The sequence below is a fragment of the Rattus norvegicus genome, chromosome X (genome assembly GCF_036323735.1).
Source record: "Rattus norvegicus strain BN/NHsdMcwi chromosome X, GRCr8, whole genome shotgun sequence".
In the NCBI taxonomy this organism is placed as follows: Eukaryota; Metazoa; Chordata; class Mammalia; order Rodentia; family Muridae; genus Rattus; species Rattus norvegicus.
The window spans coordinates 64804226-64826995 of NC_086039.1; the positions used below are offsets into that span (position 1 = coordinate 64804226).

Genomic DNA, 22770 nt, shown 5'->3' on the forward strand with positions numbered 1-22770 from the left:
TTAAAATGAACTTATGGAGCTAGTAACAGATAATAAGTGTTTAGTTGAGTCTTGTTTTTTTTTGTTTGTTTGTTTGTTTGTTTTTGTTTTCGGAGCTGGGGACCGAACCCAGAGCCTTGCGCTTGCTAGGCAAGCGCTCTACCACTGAGCTAAATCCCCAACCCCTGTTTAGTTGAGTCTTTTGTGTGTGTGTGTGTGTGTGTGTGTGTGTGTGTGTGTGTGTGTGTGTGTGTGTGATCCTTGTGTTTTTTTTTAATTTTTTTCATTAACTTGAGTATTTCTTATTTACATTTCGAGTGTTATTCCCTTTCCGGGTTTACGGGCCAACATCCCCCTAACCCCTCCTCCTCCCCTTCTTTATGGGTGTTCCCCTCCCCATCCTTCCCCCATTGCCGCCCTCCCCCCAACAATCACGTTCACTGGGGGTTCAGTCTTAGCAGGACCAAGGGCTTCCCCTTCCACTGGTGATCTTACTAGGCTATTCAATGCTACCTATGAGGTTAGAGTCCAGGGTCAGTCCATGTATAGTTTTTCGGTAGTGGCTTAGTCCCTGGAAGCTCTGGTTGCTTGGCATTGTTGTTCATAAGGGGTCTCGAGCCCTTCAACCTCTTCCAGTTCTTTCTCTAATTCCTTCAACGGGGGTCCTGTTCTCAGTTCAGTGGTTTGCTGCTGGCATTCGCCTATGTGTTTGCCATATTCTGGCTGTGTCTCTCAGGAGAGATCTACATCCAGTTCCTGTCAGCCTGCACTTCTTTGCTTCATCCATCTTGTCTAATTGGGTGGCTGTATATGTATGGGCCACATGTGGGGCAGGCTCTGAATGGGTGTTCCTTCTGTCTCTGTTTTAATCTTTGCCTTTCTATTCCCTGCCAAGGGTATTCTTGTTCCCCTTTTAAAGAAGGAGTGAAGCATTCACATTTTGATCATCCGTCAGTTGAGTCTTAATGGAAAGACAATTCTGCTGTAACTCCTTAAGTCTTACGATCTAGGACATGAACTATTGCTTTAAACTTACTATGAATTTGTTGTTGTAAAAATATAAAAAACAAAAAAAGTATGGTTGTCTTTTATCCCCACTAGGATCGGTACTGCAGTGCCCCAAGATATCTGTTGGATATCTTAATCTCCGTCAGCAAAGCTTCTCACCCGCTTTGCTCCATCCCATATCACACTGCCGAAGGCCTCTCTCTGAGCCTGGCAGCAATGTCTCTACCTATCTAGTTCCCAAGGCAGGTTTCCATGCCAGAAACACACATCCCAACTCTACGGTGGCCCAGACCAGCCGCCCCACACTCCATTACACTTAAATCTACACATGAAAGAACACACAACACAATAACCTTTGACCCAATTGATAAGATATAATTGCCCACCTAAACATACAAAGCCCAGTACCATCCATCCCTTAAGAACATTCATAACAACCTGTAAATACACAAAGTGGAATCTTAACATCACCTGCCATATTGTCCTGCCACAGCTTCTCTCCATGTCCCTCCTCTCTGTCTCTCTCTCTCTTTCTATTCCAGTCTCCTCCTCTTCCTTCAAACTTTTCTCCTGCCCATCCTTCCTTCTCATCCAATGACAGACCTCCTTCTATCCTATACCTGCTCTCACCTGTATTTTACAAATTAAATGGGGAGAAGGTTCTGGTGAAGTCACCTGAGTCCTGAGTATGTGACTAGGCAGCCATCCTTGGGGCAGTGAAATTAGCATCAAAATACAGATAACTCCAGGGCAAACCACAACACGAATTTATGGAATATAAAAATGCTTAAAAAACCATGTGGTCAATTATCCTTAGAAAATATAGAAACTAATAACTACAATAAAGCATAGGTGTAGCCTTCAGCTTCAGCTTCATCCAATATGTATTTGTGTGTCTCTGTATATGCCTGAACTTTCTCTCTTTTCTTTTCTCTCTGGCTCTTGCTTAGCCAGTGAGGGGCCTGAGTCAGAGCAATCAACCCAAGTAACAAATTCTTTTCCCCTATTGCTATCAGCAGGAATTAATTGCCAGAAGCCAGCTGCTTCTGGCCCAACAAGAAAGAATTAAGTTGCCAGAAGACACCATCTTCTGGCCCTAGCGAAACAGAGAGTTAATCCTCAAAAATCATCAGCTTTTGGCCCCTGTTGCCAGCCATCACCACCCTTCACTGACTTCCTGAGGCCTAGATGCTGAACTGGACATCAACACATAGGACCATCCTATAGTTGGGTTGACGACAAATTGATAGGTATCCTCATTTAAAAAAGGTAGAAATTTAGAAACCTATGAGTACAGTTGAAGATTAAAAACTTCTTTTGGGACTATACATGAACTGACCCTGGACTCCGACCTCATAGGTAGCATTGAATATCCTAGTAAGAGCACCAGTGGAAGGGGAAGCCCTGGGTCCTGCTAAGACTGAACCCCCAGTGAACGTGATTGTTGGGGGGAGGGCGGCAATGGGGGGAGGGTGGGGAGGGGAACACCCATAAAGAAGGGGAGGGGGAGGGATTATGGGGATGTTTGCCCGTAAACCGGGAAAGGGAATAACACTCGAAATAAGAAATACTCAAGTTAAAAAATAAATAAATTTAAAAAAGGACTGAAAAAAAAAACTTCTTTTGGTAATCCAGTGAAAGTTGAGTCAGAATAAGAAAAATTAGATTCAATTCCAAAGAGAGATATAAAGGAAGATTGAAAATTCAGACAGATAAGATGACCAAAAAGTAAGAAGAAAAGGAAAGATTCAATGAAAAAAAAAAGTAAGGGAAGCCAACCAGAGCTCCAAGTCTGTGGGTCTCCAGAATGAGGAGAAGCAGAACTTTCATTCGGAAGATAGGCTTGTGGGTATGTGATGGTTACTGTTAACTGTCAGGTTGCCAAACTCTATAATTATGTAGGCTGTTGTCTTCTAAGCATATCTATGCAAAATCTTCTTGCTTTTTCTAATTGATATGGAAAGTCCTACCCACTACTGGAGGGCACCATTCCCTAGGCAGGAGATCCTGTATTCACTCCTCATATCTAACTCTGGACATAATGCAACCCAACTGCTTTAAAACTCCTGCCACTGTGACTTCCCTTCCATAGTGGACTGTAACATAAACTATGAGCTAAAACAAACTTTGTTCTCCCTCAAGTTGCCTTTCTCAGAGCATTTTTTTTTCTTTTTCTTTTTTTCGGAGCTGGGGACCGAACCCAGGGCCTTGCGCTTGCTAGGCAAGCGCTCTACCGCTGAGCTAAATCCCCAACCCCTCTCAGAGCATTTTTATCATAGCAACAGGAAACAAAATTAAGATGGAATCCTAGTGAAAACACTTGTACTCCTACCCAAAACACAACCCACAATTGTCAAAACCCTTAAATTCAGTTGCAAGTTCCAATAAGACAGTGATTCTGCCAGCAGATGGGTTAGCAGTAAAGCGAAATCCCACTATGTCATTTTATATAACTTGGTATGAGGGCAGTGGATGGGCACTATAAAATAAGGAATTTGTTTAAAACTGGACTACTCCAGGGCTCAAAGTATTATCATTAAGTCAGGAAGTCAAAGTTTAGCTGGCCACTGCCCCTAGAACATACCTGAGAGATAGTTGCAGAGAACAAGATTGATAGACAAACCTAAAAAAGCAGATGTCAAAAATTACAGCCTATGCAGTGAAGTGCATAGGAAAAATACCTTTACTTCAGTGGCTTAGAACAAACCCCATAACCATGGACTTTAATATCCCTGAACAGCAGATAAATCAAACTCTGGAGGCATCTACATTCGTTTTACCACTGTAGAGTCTGAAAACTCTAAAACTACAACAGACTCCTTGAAACCCATAGCATCATCCTCACAGCAGGTTGATGAATATTTAGGAACAGGTAATTTGCTTGTACTGACCTCAGTGCTATGATACAACCTGAGGCACCTCTAAAGAATGGAGAACCCCTGAGCCCATAGACTTCAATGTTAACTATATTTAGCAGAGAATTCTAATTTTTATTTTTATTTTTTGAGATATCCAGGCTAGCCTCGAGTGGCTCACTACGCAATCAAAGTTGACCTTGAACTCCTGCTCCTCCTTCCTCTGCCTTCCAAATGCTGAAATTACATGCACATGCTACCAGGCCTAATACATCCAATGTTAGGGATTTATGCACAGTTGGGAAGCTACAAAAGCACTGTCAGCTCTGATGTATATCCTTATCCCCAGCATCAGTAATGTGAAACAGTTCAGAAGCCCAACAATCCCTCCCTACCATGTGCATATAACTGTCAGTGTCAAAGTTTCAGTAAATTCCCCCAATACACATCTCAATTTGCCTTTTATGCTTCCCATGTTGTTGTGGGGTTTTTTTTTTTGCAATACTTATGCTATGACTTTTCCTGTAGCACATTATTAAAACTTGAATGTCTTTATAACTTATTGCCCTTTATATTTTAGTTTAACTTTGTTTCTGAGTTCTTTTATTAGGCAAACATTTTTCTTCTCGTTCCTTTTTAAACTTCGTTGGTCCATTTCATCTATTCCTATTATAATTTTAGTAGTGCTTCAACTGTAGTTTATTGTTTATTTTTAAAAGCCTTATTTTTTCCCATGTTCATATATGTTTCATCATATTTGGACTTTCAGTTTTTCTTCATTAATTTATTTATTTATGGAAGGTTTCACGATGCTGGTTGCTGAATCCTAGGCTCAGATGATCCTTTGACCTCCACTTCTTCTGTAGCTGAGACCACAGACAGCAGGACAAGGTTGGAAGAATTCACAGACAAAAAAAATCAGAATAGGGGGAGGAGCATCAATCATTCAACCTACATTAGAAAAATTACAGCACACAAAGACAACAAATGAGAGGAAAAGAACAAAATAGCAAGAGAGACTCCATTTCCTTTAGTAATTTCTATAGTATCTTTTTCTTTCCCTTCCCAACAGTCATAGCCACCACTTCCTTCCCTTCCATTATTCAAACTTGCCTGTACATAGTGTACCTTTTGTCTATACCCTTCATTTACTTCATTCATTTAATACATTCACATTTACTCCAAATAATTTATCTTTAGAGTGCACTACACTCTGTTAGTTTTGCCATTTTAATCACCTTACTAGGTAACAGGATTGCTATGTTTTCATACATCTTTAGTTTGGGTTTAATTCTCAATACCCTCTGGTCCTCCGTCTCCATGTCCCCAGGCCTCCCTGAAATCTGTATACCACCAGTATTTCCCCTTCAACTTTCATATCACATATACACTACCATTCCCCTCACTGAAAGTCGCTGTTACCCCCTTCCTTGGGCTCCACACAGACTGTTGCATAAATAAACACATATAAAATTTAGAAGCTAGCATCTGCCTATGAGACAAATCATGTTATTTTTGTCTCCCTGAACCTTATTTAACATGGTATGTTCCAGTTCCAAATTGGTTTCTATGCGTTCTGCTACGAAAGTATGTTATGTTTTTATCAATAAGGCCTTATCATTTATTCACTCTGGGCAACCAAGAGCAAGGGCAATAACATGCTATTATGAAAGGCTTTGGTGCCTTCCTAATCAATAACTTGTAGGGCAGTATCCCATGCCTAGCACTTAGATACTTTTAGATGTTCTTTAATAATCTATATTCATCTACACAGAGTAATTCTGTTCAAAGTTTTTTGGAAGAGGGTATATTTTGAAATTAACTTGCTAATGGACATGCATTCTTACAAAACAATCATCAAGTGACTTAGCCACTTGAAGACAATCAAGATTACTATTCATTGTTTCTGGATAGTTCTATCCTATATGACTTCCCCATAGGAAATGTCCTATTGGACATTTCTTTTAGCACTTAACTCTTTTAGTTTAATAAACATGGCAAGATGATTCTATTTCCAGTGGGTATTGTGTACCACATTTTTAAATGAATTAAAGTAAAACTGAGCATGGAAAACGGCTCTGTGCAAATGCAAACTGGATGAATTTTGTTACAAAACGAAAAGATTATAGCTAGGAGAAGAAAGTAGAGAACTGACCTCTTGGCTTGATGAAATTTCCATGAGATGATATTTGGAATTTTTGCCAGCATATGTTTCCCTGCTGCTTTAGTTCAGTTGCAAATGATCACTGATTCACTTGTATTTATTTTATTGCTGTTTTGAAGCATTGATTCCAGGTCAGCCTCCTGAGTGCCAGGAATACATGCTAGATCACCTAGCTTTAATTATATTCTTAACCAAAGTATAGGTATCTGGTGGCAAACCTCTTAGTTTCTAAAGCAAATTAATCAAGTTCTACAATTTCACCCAACTAATTTGATTTTCAAAACTATGCCAGCATTTGATTATTCATAATTTTCTTCAACTTGATAACAATGAAATATAACAACTCTTTTTTTTAAATCTTTATTAACTTGAGTATTTCTTATTTACATTTCGATGGTTATTGCTGTATTCTGGCTGTGTCTCTCAGGAGAGATCTACATCCGGCTCCTGTCGGTCTGCACTTCTTTGCTTCATCCATCTTATCTAGTTTGGTGGCTGTATTTGTATGGGCCACCTTTATTCTGTCTTTTTCTCTAATTCCTTACCTCTGCTCCCTTCCTCCCCCAAATGCTCCTCCCCTCTCTCCATAAATATATATTTATTTTTTTTATTAACTTGAGTATTTCTTATATACATTTCGAGTGTTATTCCCTTTCCCGGTTTCCGGGCAAACATCCCCCTCCCCCCTCCCCTTCCTTATGGGTGTTCCCCTCCCAACCCTCCCCCCATTGCCGCCCTCCCCCCATAGACTAGTTCACTGGGGGTTCAGTCTTAGCAGGACCCAGAGCTTCCCCTTCCACTGGTGCTCTTACTAGGATATTCATTGCTACCTATGGGGTCAGAGTCCAGGGTCAGTCCATGTATAGTCTTTAGGTAGTGGCTTAGTCCCTGAAAGCTCTGGTTGCTTGGCATTGTTGTACTTTTGGGGTCTCGAGTCCCTTCAAGCTCTTCCAGTTCTTTCTCTGATTCCTTCAATAGGGGACCTATTCTCAGTTCAGTGGTTTGCTGCTGGCATTCGCCTCTATATTTGCTGTATTCTGGCTGTGTCTCTCAGGAGCGATCTACATCCGGCTCCTGTGGGTCTGCACTTCTTTGCTTCATCCATCTTGTCTAATTGGGTGGCTGTATATGTATGGGCCACATGTGGGGCAGGCTCTGAATGGGTGTTCGTTCAGTCTCTGTTTTAATCTTTGCCTCTCCCTTCCCTGCAAAGGGTATTCTTTTCCCTCATTTAAAGAAGGAGTGAAGCATTCACATTTTGATCATCCGTCTTGAGTTTCGTTTGTTCTAGGGATCTAGGGTAATTCAAGCATTTGGGCTAATAGCCACTTATCAATGAGTGCATACCATGTATGTCTTTCTGTGATTGGGTTAGCTCACTCAGGATGATATTTTCCAGTTCCAACCATTTGCCTACGAATTTCATAAACTCGTTGTTTTTGATAGCTGAGTAATATTCCATTGTGTAGATGTACCACATTTTCTGTATCCATTCCTCTGTTGAAGGGCATCTGGGTTCTTTCCATTTTCTGGCTATTATAAATAAGGCTGCGATGAACATAGTGGAGCACGTGTCTCTTTTATATGTTGAGGCATCTTTTGGGTATATGCCCAAGAGAGGTATAGCTGGATCCTCAGGCAGTTCAATGTCCAATTTTCTGAGGAACCGCCAGACTGATTTCCAGAATGGTTTTACCAGTCTGCAATCCCACCAACAATGGAGGAGTGTTCCTCTTTCTCCACATCCTCGCCAGCATCTGCTGTCACCTGAGTTTTTGATCTTAGCCAATCGCACTGGTGTGAGGTGAAATCTCAGGGTTGTTTTGATTTGCATTTCCCTTATGACTAAAGATGTTGAACATTTCTTTAGGTGTTTCTCAGCCATTCGGCATTCCTCAGCTGTGAATTCTTTGTTTAGCTCTGAACCCCATTTTTTAATAGGGTTATTTGTTTCCCTGCGGTCTAACTTCTTGAGTTCTTTGTATATTTTGGATATAAGGCCTCTATCTGTTGTAGGATTGGTAAAGATCTTTTCCCAATCTGTTGGTTGCCGTTTTGTCCTAACCACAGTGTCCTTTGCCTTACAGAAGCTTTGCAGTTTTATGAGATCCCATTTGTCGATTCTTGATCTTAGAGCATAAGCCATTGGTGTTTTGTTCAGGAAATTTTTTCCAGTGCCCATGTGTTCCAGATGCTTCCCTAGTTTTTCTTCTATTAGTTTGAGTGTGTCTGGTTTGATGTGGAGGTCCTTGATCCACTTGGACTTAAGCTTTGTACAGGGCGATAAGCATGGATCGATCTGCATTCTTCTACATGTTGCCCTCCAGTTGAACCAGCACCATTTGCTGAAAATGCTATCTTTTTTCCATTGGATGGTTTTGGCTCCTTTGTCAAAAATCAAGTGACCATAGGTGTGTGGGTTCATTTCTGGGTCTTCAATTCTATTCCATTGGTCTATCTGTCTGTCTCTGTACCAATACCATGCAGTTTTTATCACTATTGCTCTGTAATACTGCTTGAGTTCAGGGATAGTGATTCCCCCTGAAGTCCTCTTATTGTTGAGGATAGCTTTAGCTATCCTGGGTTTTTTGTTATTCCAGATGAATTTGCAAATTGTTCTGTCTAACTCTTTGAAGAATTGGATTGGTATTTTGATGGGGATTGCATTGAATCTGTAGATTGCTTTTGGTAAAATGGCCATTTTTACTATATTAATCCTGCCAATCCATGAGCATGGGAGATCTTTCCATCTTCTGAGGTCTTCTTCAATTTCTTTCTTCAGTGTCTTGAAGTTCTTATTGTACAGATCTTTTACTTGCTTGGTTAAAGTCACACCGAGGTACTTTATATTATTTGGGTCTATTATGAAGGGTGTCGTTTCCCTAATTTCTTTCTCGGCTTGTTTCTCTTTTGTATAGAGGAAGGCAACTGATTTATTTGAGTTAATTTTATACCCAGCCACTTTGCTGAAGTTGTTTATCAGCTTTAGTAGTTCTCTGGTGGAACTTTTGGGATCACTTAAATATACTATCATGTCATCTGCAAATAGTGATATTTTGACCTCTTCTTTTCCGATCTGTATCCCTTTGATCTCCTTTTGTTGTCTGATTGCTCTGGCTAGAACTTCAAGAACTATATTGAATAAGTAGGGAGAGAGTGGGCAGCCTTGTCTAGTCCCTGATTTTAGTGGGATTGCTTCAAGTTTCTCTCCATTTAGTTTAATGTTAGCAACTGGTTTGCTGTATATGGCTTTTACTATGTTTAGGTATGGGCCTTGAATTCCTATTCTTTCTAGGACTTTTATCATGAAGGGGTGTTGAATTTTGTCAAATGCTTTCTCAGCATCTAATGAAATGATCATGTGGTTCTGTTCTTTCAGTTTGTTTATATAATGGATCACATTGATGGTTTTCCGTATATTAAACCATCCCTGCATGCCTGGGATGAAGCCTACTTGATCATGATGGATGATTGTTTTGATGTGCTCTTGAATTCGGTTTGCCAGAATTTTATTGAGTATTTTTGCGTCGATATTCATAAGGGAAATTGGTCTGAAGTTCTCTTTCTTTGTTGTGTCTTTGTGTGGTTTAGGTATAAGAGTAATTGTGGCTTCGTAGAAGGAATTCGGTAGGGCTCCATCTGTTTCAATTTTGTGGAATAGTTTGGATAATATTGGTATGAGGTCTTCTATGAAGGTTTGATAGAATTCTGCACTAAACCCGTCTGGACCTGGGCTCTTTTTGGTTGGGAGACCTTTAATGACTGCTTCTATTTCCTTAGGAGTTATGGGGTTGTTTAACTGGTTTATCTGTTCCTGATTTAACTTCGATACCTGGTATCTGTCTAGGAAATTGTCCATTTCCTGAAGATTTTCAAATTTTGTTGAATATAGGTTTTTATAGTAAGATCTGATGATTTTTTGAATTTCCTCCGAATCTGTAGTTATGTCTCCCTTTTCATTTCTGATTTTGTTAATTTGGACACACTCTCTGTGTCCTCTCGTTAGTCTGGCTAAGGGTTTATCTATCTTGTTGATTTTCTCAAAGAACCAACTTTTGGTTCTGTTGATTCTTTCTATGGTCCTTTTTGTTTCTACTTGGTTGATTTCAGCTCTGAGTTTGATTATTTCCTGCCTTCTACTCCTCCTGGGTGTATTTGCTTCTTTTTGTTCTAGAGCTTTTAGGTGTGCTGTCAAGCTGCTGACATATGCTCTTTCCTGTTTCTTTCTGCAGGCACTCAGCGCTATGAGTTTTCCTCTTAGCACAGCTTTCATTGTGTCCCATAAGTTTGAGTATGTTGTATCTTCATTTTCATTAAATTCTAAAAAGTTTTTAATTTCTTTCTTTATTTCTTCCTTGACCAGGTTATCATTGAGTAGAGCATTGTTCAATTTCCACGTATATGTGGGCATTCTTCCCTTATTATTATTGAAGACCAGTTTTAGGCCGTGGTGGTCCGATAGCACGCATGGGATTATTTCTATCTTTCTGTACCTGTTGAGGCCCGTTTTTTGACCAATTATATGGTCAATTTTGGAGAAAGTACCATGAGGAGCTGAGAAGAAGGTATATCCTTTTGCTTTAGGATAGAATGTTCTATAAATATCCGTTAAGTCCATTTGGCTCATGACTTCTCTTAGTCTGTCTACATCACTGTTTAATTTCTGTTTCCATGATCTGTCCATTGATGAGAGTGGGGTGTTGAAATCTCCCACTATTATTGTGTGAGGTGCAATGTGTGTTTTGAGCTTTAGTAAGGTTTCTTTTACGTATGTAGGTGCCCTTGTATTTGGGGCATAGATATTTAGGATTGAGAATTCATCTTGGTTGATTTTTCCTTTGATGAATATGAAGTGTCCTTCCTTATCTTTTTTGATGACTTTTAGTTGGAAATTGATTTTATTTGATATTAGAATGGCTACTCCAGCTTGCTTCTTCTGACCATTTGCTTGGAAAGTTGTTTTCCAGCCTTTCACTCTGAGGTAGTGTCTGTCTTTGTCTCTGAGGTGTGTTTCCTGTAGGCAGCAGAATGCAGGGTCCTCGTTGCGTATCCAGTTTGTTAATCTATGTCTTTTTATTGGGGAGTTGAGGCCATTGATATTGAGAGATATTAAGGAATAGTGATTATTGCTTCCCGTTATATTCATATTTGGATGTGAGGTTATGTTTGTGTGCTTTCATTCTCTTTGTTTTGTTGCCAAGACGATTAGTTTCTTGCTTCTTCTAGGGTATAGCTTGCCTCCTTATGTTGGGCTTTACCATTTATTATCCTTTGTAGTGCTGGATTTGTAGAAAGATATTGTGTAAATTTGGTTTTGTCATGGAATATCTTGGTTTCTCCATCAATGTTAATTGAGAGTTTTGCTGGATACAGTAACCTGGGCTGGCATTTGTGTTCTCTTAGTGTCTGTATGACATCAGTCCAGGATCTTCTGGCCTTCATAGTTTCTGGCGAGAAGTCTGGTGTGATTCTGATAGGTCTCCCTTTATATGTTACTTGACCTTTTTCCCTTACTGCTTTTAATATTCTTTCTTTATTTTGTGCGTTTGGTGTTTTGACAATTATGTGACGGGAGGTGTTTCTTTTCTGGTCCAATCTATTTGGAGTTCTGTAGGCTTCTTGTATGTCTATGGGTATCTCTTTTTTTAGGTTAGGGAAGTTTTCTTCTATGATTTTGTTGAAGATATTTACTGGTCCTTTGAGCTGGGAGTCTTCACTCTCTTCTATACCTATTATCCTTAGGTTTGATCTTCTCATTGAGTCCTGGATTTCCTGTATGTTTTGGACCAGTAGCTTTTTCCGCTTTACATTATCTTTGACAGTTGAGTCAATGATTTCTATGGAATCTTCTGCTCCTGAGATTCTCTCTTCCATCTCTTGTATTCTGTTGGTGAAGCTTGTATCTACAGCTCCTTGTCTCTTCTTTTGGTTTTCTATATCCAGGGTTGTTTCCATGTGTTCTTTCTTGATTGCTTCTATTTCCATTTTTAATTCCTTCAACTGTTTGATTGTGTTTTCCTGGAATTCTTTCAGGGATTTTTGCGATTCCTCTCTGTAGGCTTTTACTTGTTTATTAATGTTTTCCTGTGCTTCCCTAAGTGTGTTCATGTCTTTCTTGAAGTCCTCCAGCATCATGATCAAATATGATTTTGAAACTAGATCTTGCTTTTCTGGTGTGTTTGGATATTCCATGTTTGTTTTGGTGGGAGAATTGGGCTCCGATGATGGCATGTAGTCTTGGTTTCTGTTGCTTGGGTTCCTGCGCTTGCCTCTCGCCATCAGATTATCTCTAGTGTTACTTTGTTCTGCTGTTTCTGACAGTGGCTAGACTGTCCTATAAGCCTGTGTGTCAGGAGTGCTGTAGACCTGTTTTCCTTTCTTTCAGTCAGTTATGGGGACAGAGTGTTCTGCTTTCGGGCGTGTAGTTTTTCCTCTCTACAGGTCTTCAGCTGTTCCTGTGGGCCTGTGTCTTGAGCTCACCAGGCAGCTTTCTTGCAGCAGAAAATTTGGTCTTACCTGTGGTCCCGAGGCTCAGGTTTGCTCGTGGGGTGCTGCCCAGGGGCTCTCTGCAGGGGCAGCAACCAGGAAGACCTGTGCCGCCCCTTCCGGGAGCTTCAGTGCACCAGGGTTCCAGATGGTCTTTGGCTTTTTCCTCTGGCGTCCGAGATGTGTGTGCAGGGAGCAGTCTCTTCTGGTTACCCAGGCTTGTCCGCCTCTCTGAAGGTTTAGCTCTCCCTCCCACGGGATTTGGGTGCAGAGAACTGTTTATCCGGTCTGTTTCCTTCAGGGTCCCGCGGGGTCCTGCCGCTCCTGGGCCCTCCCCCACGGGAGCCCAGAGGCCTTATACAGTTTCCTCTTGGGCCAGGGATGTGGGCAGGGGTGAGCAGTGTTGGTGGTCTCTTCCGCTCTGCAGCCTCAGGAGTGCCCACCTGACCAGGCGGTTGGGTTTCTCTCTCACCGGGTCTGGGAGCAGAGAGCTGCTGCGGGCCGGGATCCATAAATATATATTTATAAAATGATATTTTGAGACAGGATGTCCTGTATCCCTTATATATAACTTGATATATAGCGGGTGATGACCTTGTATTTCTGGGAAGCATCTGGAACACATGGGCACTGGAAAAAATACAGAGGTGAATGTCAGCAGCAAACCACTGAACTGAGAATGGGACCCCCGTTGAAGGAATCAGAGAAAGAACTGGAAGAGCTTGAAGGGGCTCGAGACCCCATATGTACAACAATGCCAAGCAACCAGAGCTTCCAGGGACTAAGCCACTACCTAAAGACTATACATGGACTGACCCTGGACTCTGACCTCATAGGTAGCAATGAATAGCCTAGTAAGAGCACCAGTGGAAGGGGAAGCCCTGTGTCCTGCTAAGACTGAACCCCCAGTGAACGTGATTGTTGGGGGGAGGATGGGGAGGGGAACACCAATATAGATGGGGAGGGGAGGGGTTAGGGGGATGTTGGCCCGGAAACCAGGAAAGGGCATAACAATTGAAATGTAAATAAGAAATACCCAATTTGGGGCTGGGGATTTAGCTCAGTGGTAGAGCGCTTACCTAGGAAGCGCAAAGCCCTGGGTTCGGTCCCCAGCTCCGAAAAAAAGAACAACAACAACAACAACAACAACAAAAAAGAAATACCCAATTTAATAAGGATGGAGAAAAAAAGAAAAAAAGAAAAAATTATCTAAGCAAATGAGACACTTGTCTTTAGGTCAGTGTTGCCTGGTCCTAGAGGAGACAAGGTCGAGCTAGCTATTAGCCAGTCCTAGTTTGAGAGTGTTCCTCTTCGACACCTTTTAGTCACTCACTGTATTGTTCTTGTTATTCCTTAGAGTAACTTATTTTAGAGACTATTTTGGATATTTTATTTTCTTGTGTTTTCCTTTGGATTCCCTTTAATTTGTAGTCCACGATAATGTTAATATTAAATTTACATGTTCGTGAAAACAAACTGTTTGAAATTCTATTTCTCCTTCACAAAATTATTATTTCACCACTTCCTTTAAATAAAGTATGAAAGATCAAAAAAAGGAGGGATGAATGTGTACAAAGTACATATAGTGTGTGACTGTGTATGCAGGGGAGTGTACAATTTTATATGATATATAAAATACATGTTAGGTAAAATCCAATATAAGAGAGCATTATGAAATACTAAATTGTATGTTACCTAAAAATAATTTAACAATGAATATATGTATAATTTGTTTCAGGTTCCATTCTGAAACAAAAATATATGTGGCATATACCAATACAAGATATAGGACAAATAACAGTTTTCTTAAAGTTCTTTAATAATTTTAAAGGTTGGTCCGAGTTTCTACAAGTTATTTTTCTCCTACTTTAAGTGAGAAAATTTGCAATGACTAATGGTTTCAGTAAGAGTTTCTGGTCTAGGTAGTATTTTCTGCTAGTTTAATCGTGTTACATGTCTTTATGAACATGGTGGAAATTTTCACAGGATGTCAATGTAAGTCCTAATAGAAGAGGATAAGCAAAATACTATATAGTATATCATCTTTTTTATACCTACTTAATATGTGCACAAAATAAATATGAAGTCCCATAAATGGTTTTTAAAGTAATTTGGGGGTTTTTAATCAGTACCTTTGTAAACTAGATATTATTCTGAGAGAACAAAATATAAGTCAATAAATGCACAAATTACAAAGGAAATCAACTTAAAAGTTTTAACAACCCAATAAACATGTAAGCAAAATTAAAATTGCTATATTTGTATTGGGTAATTAACTAAGGGAAAGTTTTTGAGACAGAATCCCACAGTGTAGACCAGGCTTGCCTTGAACACATGGAAATATTTCTGTATCAGGCTCCAAGAGCTGGAAGTATGAGCATGAGCCACAATGCCCAGCAAAAAGAAAAAATTAAAGCCAAAAGTACTAGTGAAGATACTGGAAAAGTCATTACATACTTCCTTAATATCAGTTAGGAAATATCATTTTTGTATGAATGTTTCCAGATATGAATCCCAAAGTAAAACAAACAAAACAACAACAACAACAAAAAAAGAACAAAAACAAAAACAAAACCCAGCTGTGACACTGTTAAAAAACTATGTGTAGCTTTTCTTCTTGCTTGTATAAATAGAATTGAAATGATTTTGAAGTTTCTAGTATATTGGTTACATGGATGGATAACCTTGTTTTGTATTAGTGAGCACAGCTGATGCTTGAAAGTAATTTCCCATGCGCATAGCCCTTATAGTCTTGCTCCATTTTCCTTTATGTAAGAACACTTAAAGAAAAAGCGGTCACGAATTCGAAAGAGCAAGATAGGCTACATGGGAGAAGACAAGGAGTAAAGAAAATGAAATCATAATCTCAAAAAATAAAAATGTTAAAAAAGAAAAAAATTATTTGGTATATACAAATAAATTTGCAAAGTTAAAAAAAATAAAAATATTGAAATAAACCAACAACTGGGTACGTATGGTTATATGTGCCTTTGAGCCCAGAACTGGGCAGATAGAGGCTTAGAGATTTCTGTGAGTTTAAGGTCATCCTGGTCTACATAACAAGTTCAAGGATAGTCAAGCTACATGGTGAGAACCTTTTCAAAAATGAAATAAAGATGTAATACGAAAACAGCTCTGAAAAAAGATGTAGTAACTTACATTTATAGTTTTGCTTCTCAGGAGGCTGAGCAAGAGGATTTCTATGAGTTCAAGGCCAGCCTGGACTACAGTGTGAGACAAAAAACTTGCAGGCTGTGAAATCTGCTGCTACCTTTATGTGTGTTGAGAATTTACTGCATTCCATTGACTTTTCTAAGCACTCTTTTCATGTATTCCTTACAATTATTCTGTGAGATATCAATTAACACCTTCACATCACACAGAAGAAAAACTCAAATCCCAAAAGAGGAAAAAGTAGAATTGAGAACTGCCAGGACAGGTGGAGTGTGTGTATGAGAAGTTAAAAATAAAATTGCATCTAATCCTTTTCTGTAATTAATATTTTAATGTTCATCAATCAAGTTGACTTGATATTTTTTCTCTATTTTACAGGGTCTCCCTCTGTTGCCTATGGGGAGGGGTATCTCTCCCAAGGCTCAAGGGAACCTCCTGTCTTGGCCTCCTGAATTAATGGGACTTGAGGTATGCATCACTATGCATAGCTGGTTTGCTCCTTTTGTTTACCACTTCTAATGAGTAAAAGAGGTGTCAGAGAGAGTAAGGAATGAGTTTGCACACACACACACACACACACACACACACACACACACACACACACTTTCTCACATCTAGAACATGTTTTTGTAATGTTTCCCTTGCATGATACTTTAGTTGTCTAAAAACAATTTTAATCTCTATTCAATTTCCCTAGAGGATGAGATACTTAATATTTTGTGAACAGTAATGAGGAGGGTATGCTTTTCAGGAATAGATGGCAGTCTTAACAAGATAGATCTGCTGCGTATTTAGAAATACTTTCCTAGGAAAAAGCAAGAAAAAGAGTCTTGTCAACACACACACAACACACACACACACACACACACACAAATAGAATGAAATTTCTCTCAAATTTGTAATAATAACTATATCTGTGGTTTCAGGTTTCAAGGGTTGTAGTTTTATTACCCCTACTGAAATTTCATCTAGAACTATTGAAATTAATGACTCTTTACACCATTGTCAACAGAAAGTCAAATTTGAGAGAATCTGTAATTTCTGAGGGAAAAACTGTGTAGTCTGTGTTTTTCCCAGAATGGTACTGTATATGATTATGCCATATGTGTTTATTTGTAGAGACTGCTAACATCTGAACATACAAAATCAAACAGACAAACTCTTGCACAATTGCTCCCCCAGCATTCTACTCTAGAGGAATGCCACTGCACATGGATTCCAAGCAGGTTAAAAAGAAAAGTAGTTGATTAGATCTCAGAGCACCCAGTGAACGGGATGACGGCCACAGCTGCAGTGGAGACACCAAAAATGGAGAAGAGTGCTTCCAAGGAAGAGAAGCACCAGCCAAAGCAGAAAGGCAGCACAGACCGAGACAATGCTGATCCTGAGGAATGGGTGAACTCTGAGAGTGACCCTGAACCGATGAGCTTTAAGAGTGGCCACAACAGCAACCAATCTGCAGATATTCAGTTGAAGAAGAAAGAGATGCCCTCCAAGCCACATCGCCCGCTCTGTCGGTCACCCTGCCTGGACCGGCCAAGCTTCTCTCAGAGCAGCATTTTACAGGATGGGAAGCTAGACTTGGAGAAAGAATACCAAGCCAAGATGGATTTCGCTCTAAAGTTGGGCTATGCAGAAGAACAAATTCAATCAGTGCTTAATAAACTAGGCCCAGAATCACTTATTAATGATGTATTAGCAGAGCTTGTGAGACTTGGAAACAAAGGTGATTCCGAAGCACAAGTCAACTTGAGTCTGTTATTGCCCCGAGGAGCTAGTTCCAGAGAGATTGCGAGCCCTGAATTGTCTCTTGAAGATGAAATAGACAATAGTGATAATTTAAGACCAGTTGTTATTGATGGAAGTAATGTGGCAATGAGGTAAGCCTCGAGAATTTTTTCCTCTCCTTCTAAAACAGTCTTCTATTACAAAGCACCAAAAGAAGTTTTTTGTTGTTTGTGTCTTGCATTCCCATAGATGAGCAAAAAGTTTAGCATTATCCTTTCCTTACCTTTTCATTCTCCTTTGGAATTAGTACCAATTTATCTTCAAGTATTTTTAACGAAACATTAGATATTAGTGATGCTTCAACAGACAGAGTATTTAATACCAGTGTCCTGTGCTAACTAGATTAATCATCTTCAGAACCACTGCTTACACATCGCCAGTTGGCGTCTCAGAAATTTTCTGTAACTTCCAGTCTCTAATATACAACCCTCGGATCTTTCTGCCTTTAAGGCAAAGGTGTGTTCTGGACTTTTCTCCTCCCACTTAATTGCATCATTTATCTTAGTCTCTTTAATGGTCTTCTTGTAAATGATGCTGGTTTCTATATCCACTACCTGGATTCATGTCATTTCCCAACCTAGAAATTACACTTTCCTTATCTTCCTACCCTTAAAGATGTACCACCTACATCTCTATAGTTTTTCTAAACTCCATTATCCATGTTAGGATAAATATTTACCCCACAAAGATATCCACATGCTAATCTCTGAAGCCTGTAAGTCTGTTAAATAGTGAAATAGACCTTGTATATGTCTTCAACTTAAGAAGTTTGAGCTGGGTAATGTATACCTTGTACAATTAAGATTAGCCAAGAGTTGCTGCTGGAGAAAGGCAACAGGATCAGAATAAACAGCAAGGCATGCTACAGAAATAAGAAACGAGAGTGCAAGAAGTGGGCCATGAGCACAAGAATGAAGGTAGAATCTAAAACCTGTAAAGTGTTAGCCTGAAGAAAGAAAGCAGCCTTGCCAAATTTTGATTTTAGATTTCTGATGTCTTAAACTTTAAAATAGTAATTACTATGCATGTAGTAATTTGTTATAATAACAATGGTAAACTGATACACTGACTCCTGGTGAGACTGAACTAGTGCCATCACTAGGAGAGTCAGCGTGCTGATTCCTCAAAAAACTAAAAATAAAACTAGCATGTGGTCCAGGCGTACTAGTCCTGGATATGTAACTGAAGGACACAAGAAAGCCACAGCGATGCTTGCATGCTTCTTGGTTCCTAATCAGAAGAGCCAAGATAACCAACCAGTCTGAATGTCCGTAGACCAAGTAATGGATATAGGGATTGTGGTCTATGCAGAAAGTGTTTTGTTTGAAGGAAAATTGAGTGAACCAGAGATTTATTTTTTTAAGTAAAATAACTCAGATTCAGAAAAAGAAAAGGCTGATATGTTTCTTCTATGTCTAGTATAGATATAAAAGCATAAATATATATGACACATAAATAGAAAAAGAGTATGAGGGAGGAGGAACAGGTCCAAACTGAAATGAAAGAAAAACTAAAGCAAACGGGGAGGCTATTGGGAGGACAGGAACCATTGAAAGGCAAGAAGAGAGAGAATTTATTAGATATTTTTCTCATTGATATGACAAAACGCCATACAAAAGGAGCTTAAAAAAGAAGTCCTTATTCTGGCACACAGTTTAATGGTACAGCCCATCATGCTTGGGAACATATGGAGGCAGAAGCATAAGACAACTGGTCACACTGTATTCACAGTCTGAAAGCACAAAAAGATGAATGCTGCTGTTCGGCTACATTTCTCCTTTTGTTCAGTCTGGGTCTGCAGTTTATTCAGAATGGGTCCTTCTTTGTCAGTTAAACCTTTCTAAGAACAATGTCCCAGACACAGTCAGAGGTATATTCTCATGGAAATTCCAACTTTGAAGAAGTTGACAGTCAAAGTTGGTCTTTACAGCTGTACCACTCAATTTTATTCCCAAATACATAGCTTTAGACCATAACATTCTAGCTCAAGACTATAAAGACTCAGTTTCAAATGTATTTAATCCATCCCAACACTATTTGAGAGTATAAGATCTTTTTTAGAACTCAGAAGAATTTCTTAACCGTGAATATCTATAAAATCAGAAAACAAGTTACTTACTTCCAACCTACAAGGCTCCAGAATAAACAATGTCATTCCAAAAGGGAGGAGTCTGATGATAGCGAGGACAAATCAGATTAAAGCAAAACCAAAACCTAGCAGGGGAAACAGCAACTCCTACAGCTTGACTGAGACTTATGATGGCATCATCTGGGCTCCAATACTCATGGGAATCCTTACTCCTCCAGGTCTGCTCCCTATAACATATCTTTTTAATGACTCCATGGATACCTTCAGATTTTCTCGGTAGAGGTCTTATTGTACCAGTATCTCCAAAAATCCTGCAGGTTTCATTACAATTTACACATCACTTTCCAAGTTTCATGAAATAGACTTTTAGGAACTCCTTATAAGTAGATTGCCTGGTCTCAGCACCTCTCAGGAATGTTAGCACAAGACTTGACAACCCAAGTCTTTCATTTCATATGCCTATAAAAGCATCACGGTGCCTATGATGCTTCCAAGTTCAGCGGGGATTGCAAGATGTAGTGTAGCTCCCTTCTAGCACAGCAGCATTAGCCTTTGTAAGCCTTTTTTGCTAAACCTGGAAAAACACTTTCCTACAAAGTTATTTTTGAGCAGAGAAACATTTCGGCTGCATTTTCAGTTTAAGCTCTTCCCTTAAAAATATTTTAACATTGTCACAACATGTAACTTTGCCCTAAAACAAAGCAAAACAAAACAAAAACCCTTTCTCATTCACGGGAGATTTCTCTTTAATGTTTCTAATCTCTAAAAGTTACAGATGCTCTGTCTTCATCTTCCTTCTCCACAACTTTAAAGGCACTTTCATTTCCTGAACAAACTTTGTTTTCGTACCTTTCTGCTCTCCATTTTCTTCTTTTTAAAAAGACTTGTTTGTTCGCATGCGTGCATGTATGAATATGCATATGAATGCATGAGCCCATGGAGGCTAGAAGGGGGCATTGGATCACCTAGAGCTGAAGTTATACACAGTTGTAAGCAACACAAACAACTCCAGTGCTGGGAACTGAACTCCAAGTCCTCCTGAAGAGCAGCAGGTATTCTTAACCCCTGAGTGATCTATTTAGCCTCCTCTCCTTGTATCATTATCTTACTGTGGACTTGAATAAGTGCAGTGAACAGTAACTACGATGCAGCCTGAAGGATACACCCTTGGAAATCTCCTCTTCCAAAAAATGTAGTCATTACATTTAAATTCAGCCCACTTCTCAGTGAAGTGTAGCAGAAGGGGCTCAAGAGACAGCTCAGCAAAAAAGGGCCCTGAGTGCTCTTCCAGATGATGCAAGTTCACATTTTTCTTTTTTACTATTTTTTTTGTTTAACATGTTTTCTTTCCTTTTCTTTTTCCATGCCCGCAATCCTTCTATTCCTTTTTAAAATGACATCTTTTCTAGTGTTGCGGGCACATAGGGGGTTTGACTAGATTTAGATTGGATCTTTCCTTCTAAAGTAGTTTGGTGGCGTTGCTAGAGCAGCAGCTGGTTTTCTTCTCTTTCAGTGTTGTGGTCGAGACCTTGAATTAAGGCTGCCCAGTAAAATATCCCTAAAATAAAGCCAGAAGACACACTGACCTCAACACATGCCCAAATCACAACTTAGAAACCCAAGAAATAGGAAAATGGAAGAACATGTTGCTTCATCAACCATCAGTAATAGGATCCAAAGCCCCCTTTTGGTGTGCATGAAGACAGCTACAATGTATGTGTGTGTGTGTGTGTGTGTGTGTGTGTGTGTGTGTGTGTGTGTGTATTATATTCTTTAAAAAATTAAACCAAGGAGGAAGATTGCAATGCATGCATCCATTTATGGGTTTTCTAAAATGAGTCTCCATAAAATAAGCAAGGGAAATTGGAGATCAGCCATCCTGTGAAGTGGATAATGGTGGCACAACACTCATTTCAGGGACAATGAAGAAAGGAAATGTGGGAAAACAAGGGAGTACAGATTCTTTTGCTAGTTTTCCTCTGCTTGGTTCCCTTTTGTTCCTAACCATGATAACTAATATCTTAATACACACCATACTATTTATGCTACTCTACTCCATAAGAATTCTTGGAGTTGAAGAACTCATTGTTTTTAGTTGACCGTTATTGCATTTTGGTCTATCTATTTGCTGCACTTGCTTCTGCAAATGATATATGCTTGGAGTAGTGTTTGAAATTGAGGCTTGACTACCCTGAGCACATGGGCTGAGGTTTTACCAATTGTGCTATGCCCAAACACAGATTAAAACCTTCTTTGGTGGTTTGATAAGAATGACTCCCATGGGCTCATATATGTGAATGCTCAGTCATCTAGGAGTAGAAGAATTTGAATAGATTAGGGGGTGTGGCCTTGTTGGAACTGTGTCCCTAGGGAGGCTTTGATATTTCAAAAGTCCACTAAGCCCAGAATCTCTCTCTCTTCTTCCTGTTCATGGACCCAGATGTATAACTATTAGCTAATTTTAATTAACACCATATCTACTTGTGTGCTGCCATGCTCCCCACCATGATGAGAATGGACCAAACTTCTGAAACTATAAGCAAATCCCAGTAAATGTTTTGTTTCATCAGAGTTGATCTGATCATGGTGTCTCTTCACAGCAATACACCTTTGGTCTTGGAGGTAAGCTATTAAGACACAGGATGTTAAAGGGGAGGCAAAACATCCTACCCTGAGGGAACACTTCCTAAAATCACAAAGTAAACAACTCAAAATATCTTCAGAAAGCCCCTTAAACTGACCATATTTACTATTTCTCTCTTTCTACAAGCATATATAAGCCATCAACAGGACATTTCACCCAAACACTAAAGAATATATTTTCTACTCAGTAATTCATGGAACTTCCACCAAAACCAACCCCATACTAGAATATGAAGCATGTATCAACAGATACAAGAAAATTGAAATAATACATTGCACCATATCTGACCACCATGGATTAAGGTTGGATATCAGTAACAACCAAAAAGCAGAAAGTATACAAACTCATGGAAACGAAAGAGCTTACTACTAAATGCAGAATGGCTCAAGACAGAAATCAAGAAGGAAATTAAAAAAATTTACAACTGAATGAAAATGAATGCACAACATATTCAATCTTTTCAATTAATTAATTATTTTATTTATTTACATCCCAAGTGTTGTCCTCCCTCCTGGTCCTCCCTTTCAGAGTTCTTCCCCTCTCCCCTTCACTTCTGAGGTGTCTCCCGCTGCCTCAGGCCATC

At 39.4% G+C, this 22770-nt stretch overlaps 1 protein-coding gene across 3 annotated transcripts in view; it reads left to right on the forward strand.

Moving 5' to 3' along the window:
- The window catches only part of Zc3h12b (zinc finger CCCH-type containing 12B), a 233156-nt gene that overhangs the window by 178747 nt on the left and 31639 nt on the right, over positions 1–22770 (forward strand). For all 3 annotated transcript variants that reach the window (XM_039100436.2, XM_063280452.1, XM_002730248.7), the window contains 2 exons: positions 16045–16134; positions 16786–17546. In XM_039100436.2, the coding sequence (XP_038956364.1) occupies positions 16942–17546 (605 nt within the window). In that variant the 5' untranslated portion in view covers positions 16045–16134; positions 16786–16941. The remainder of the gene's footprint in view (positions 1–16044; positions 16135–16785; positions 17547–22770) is intronic.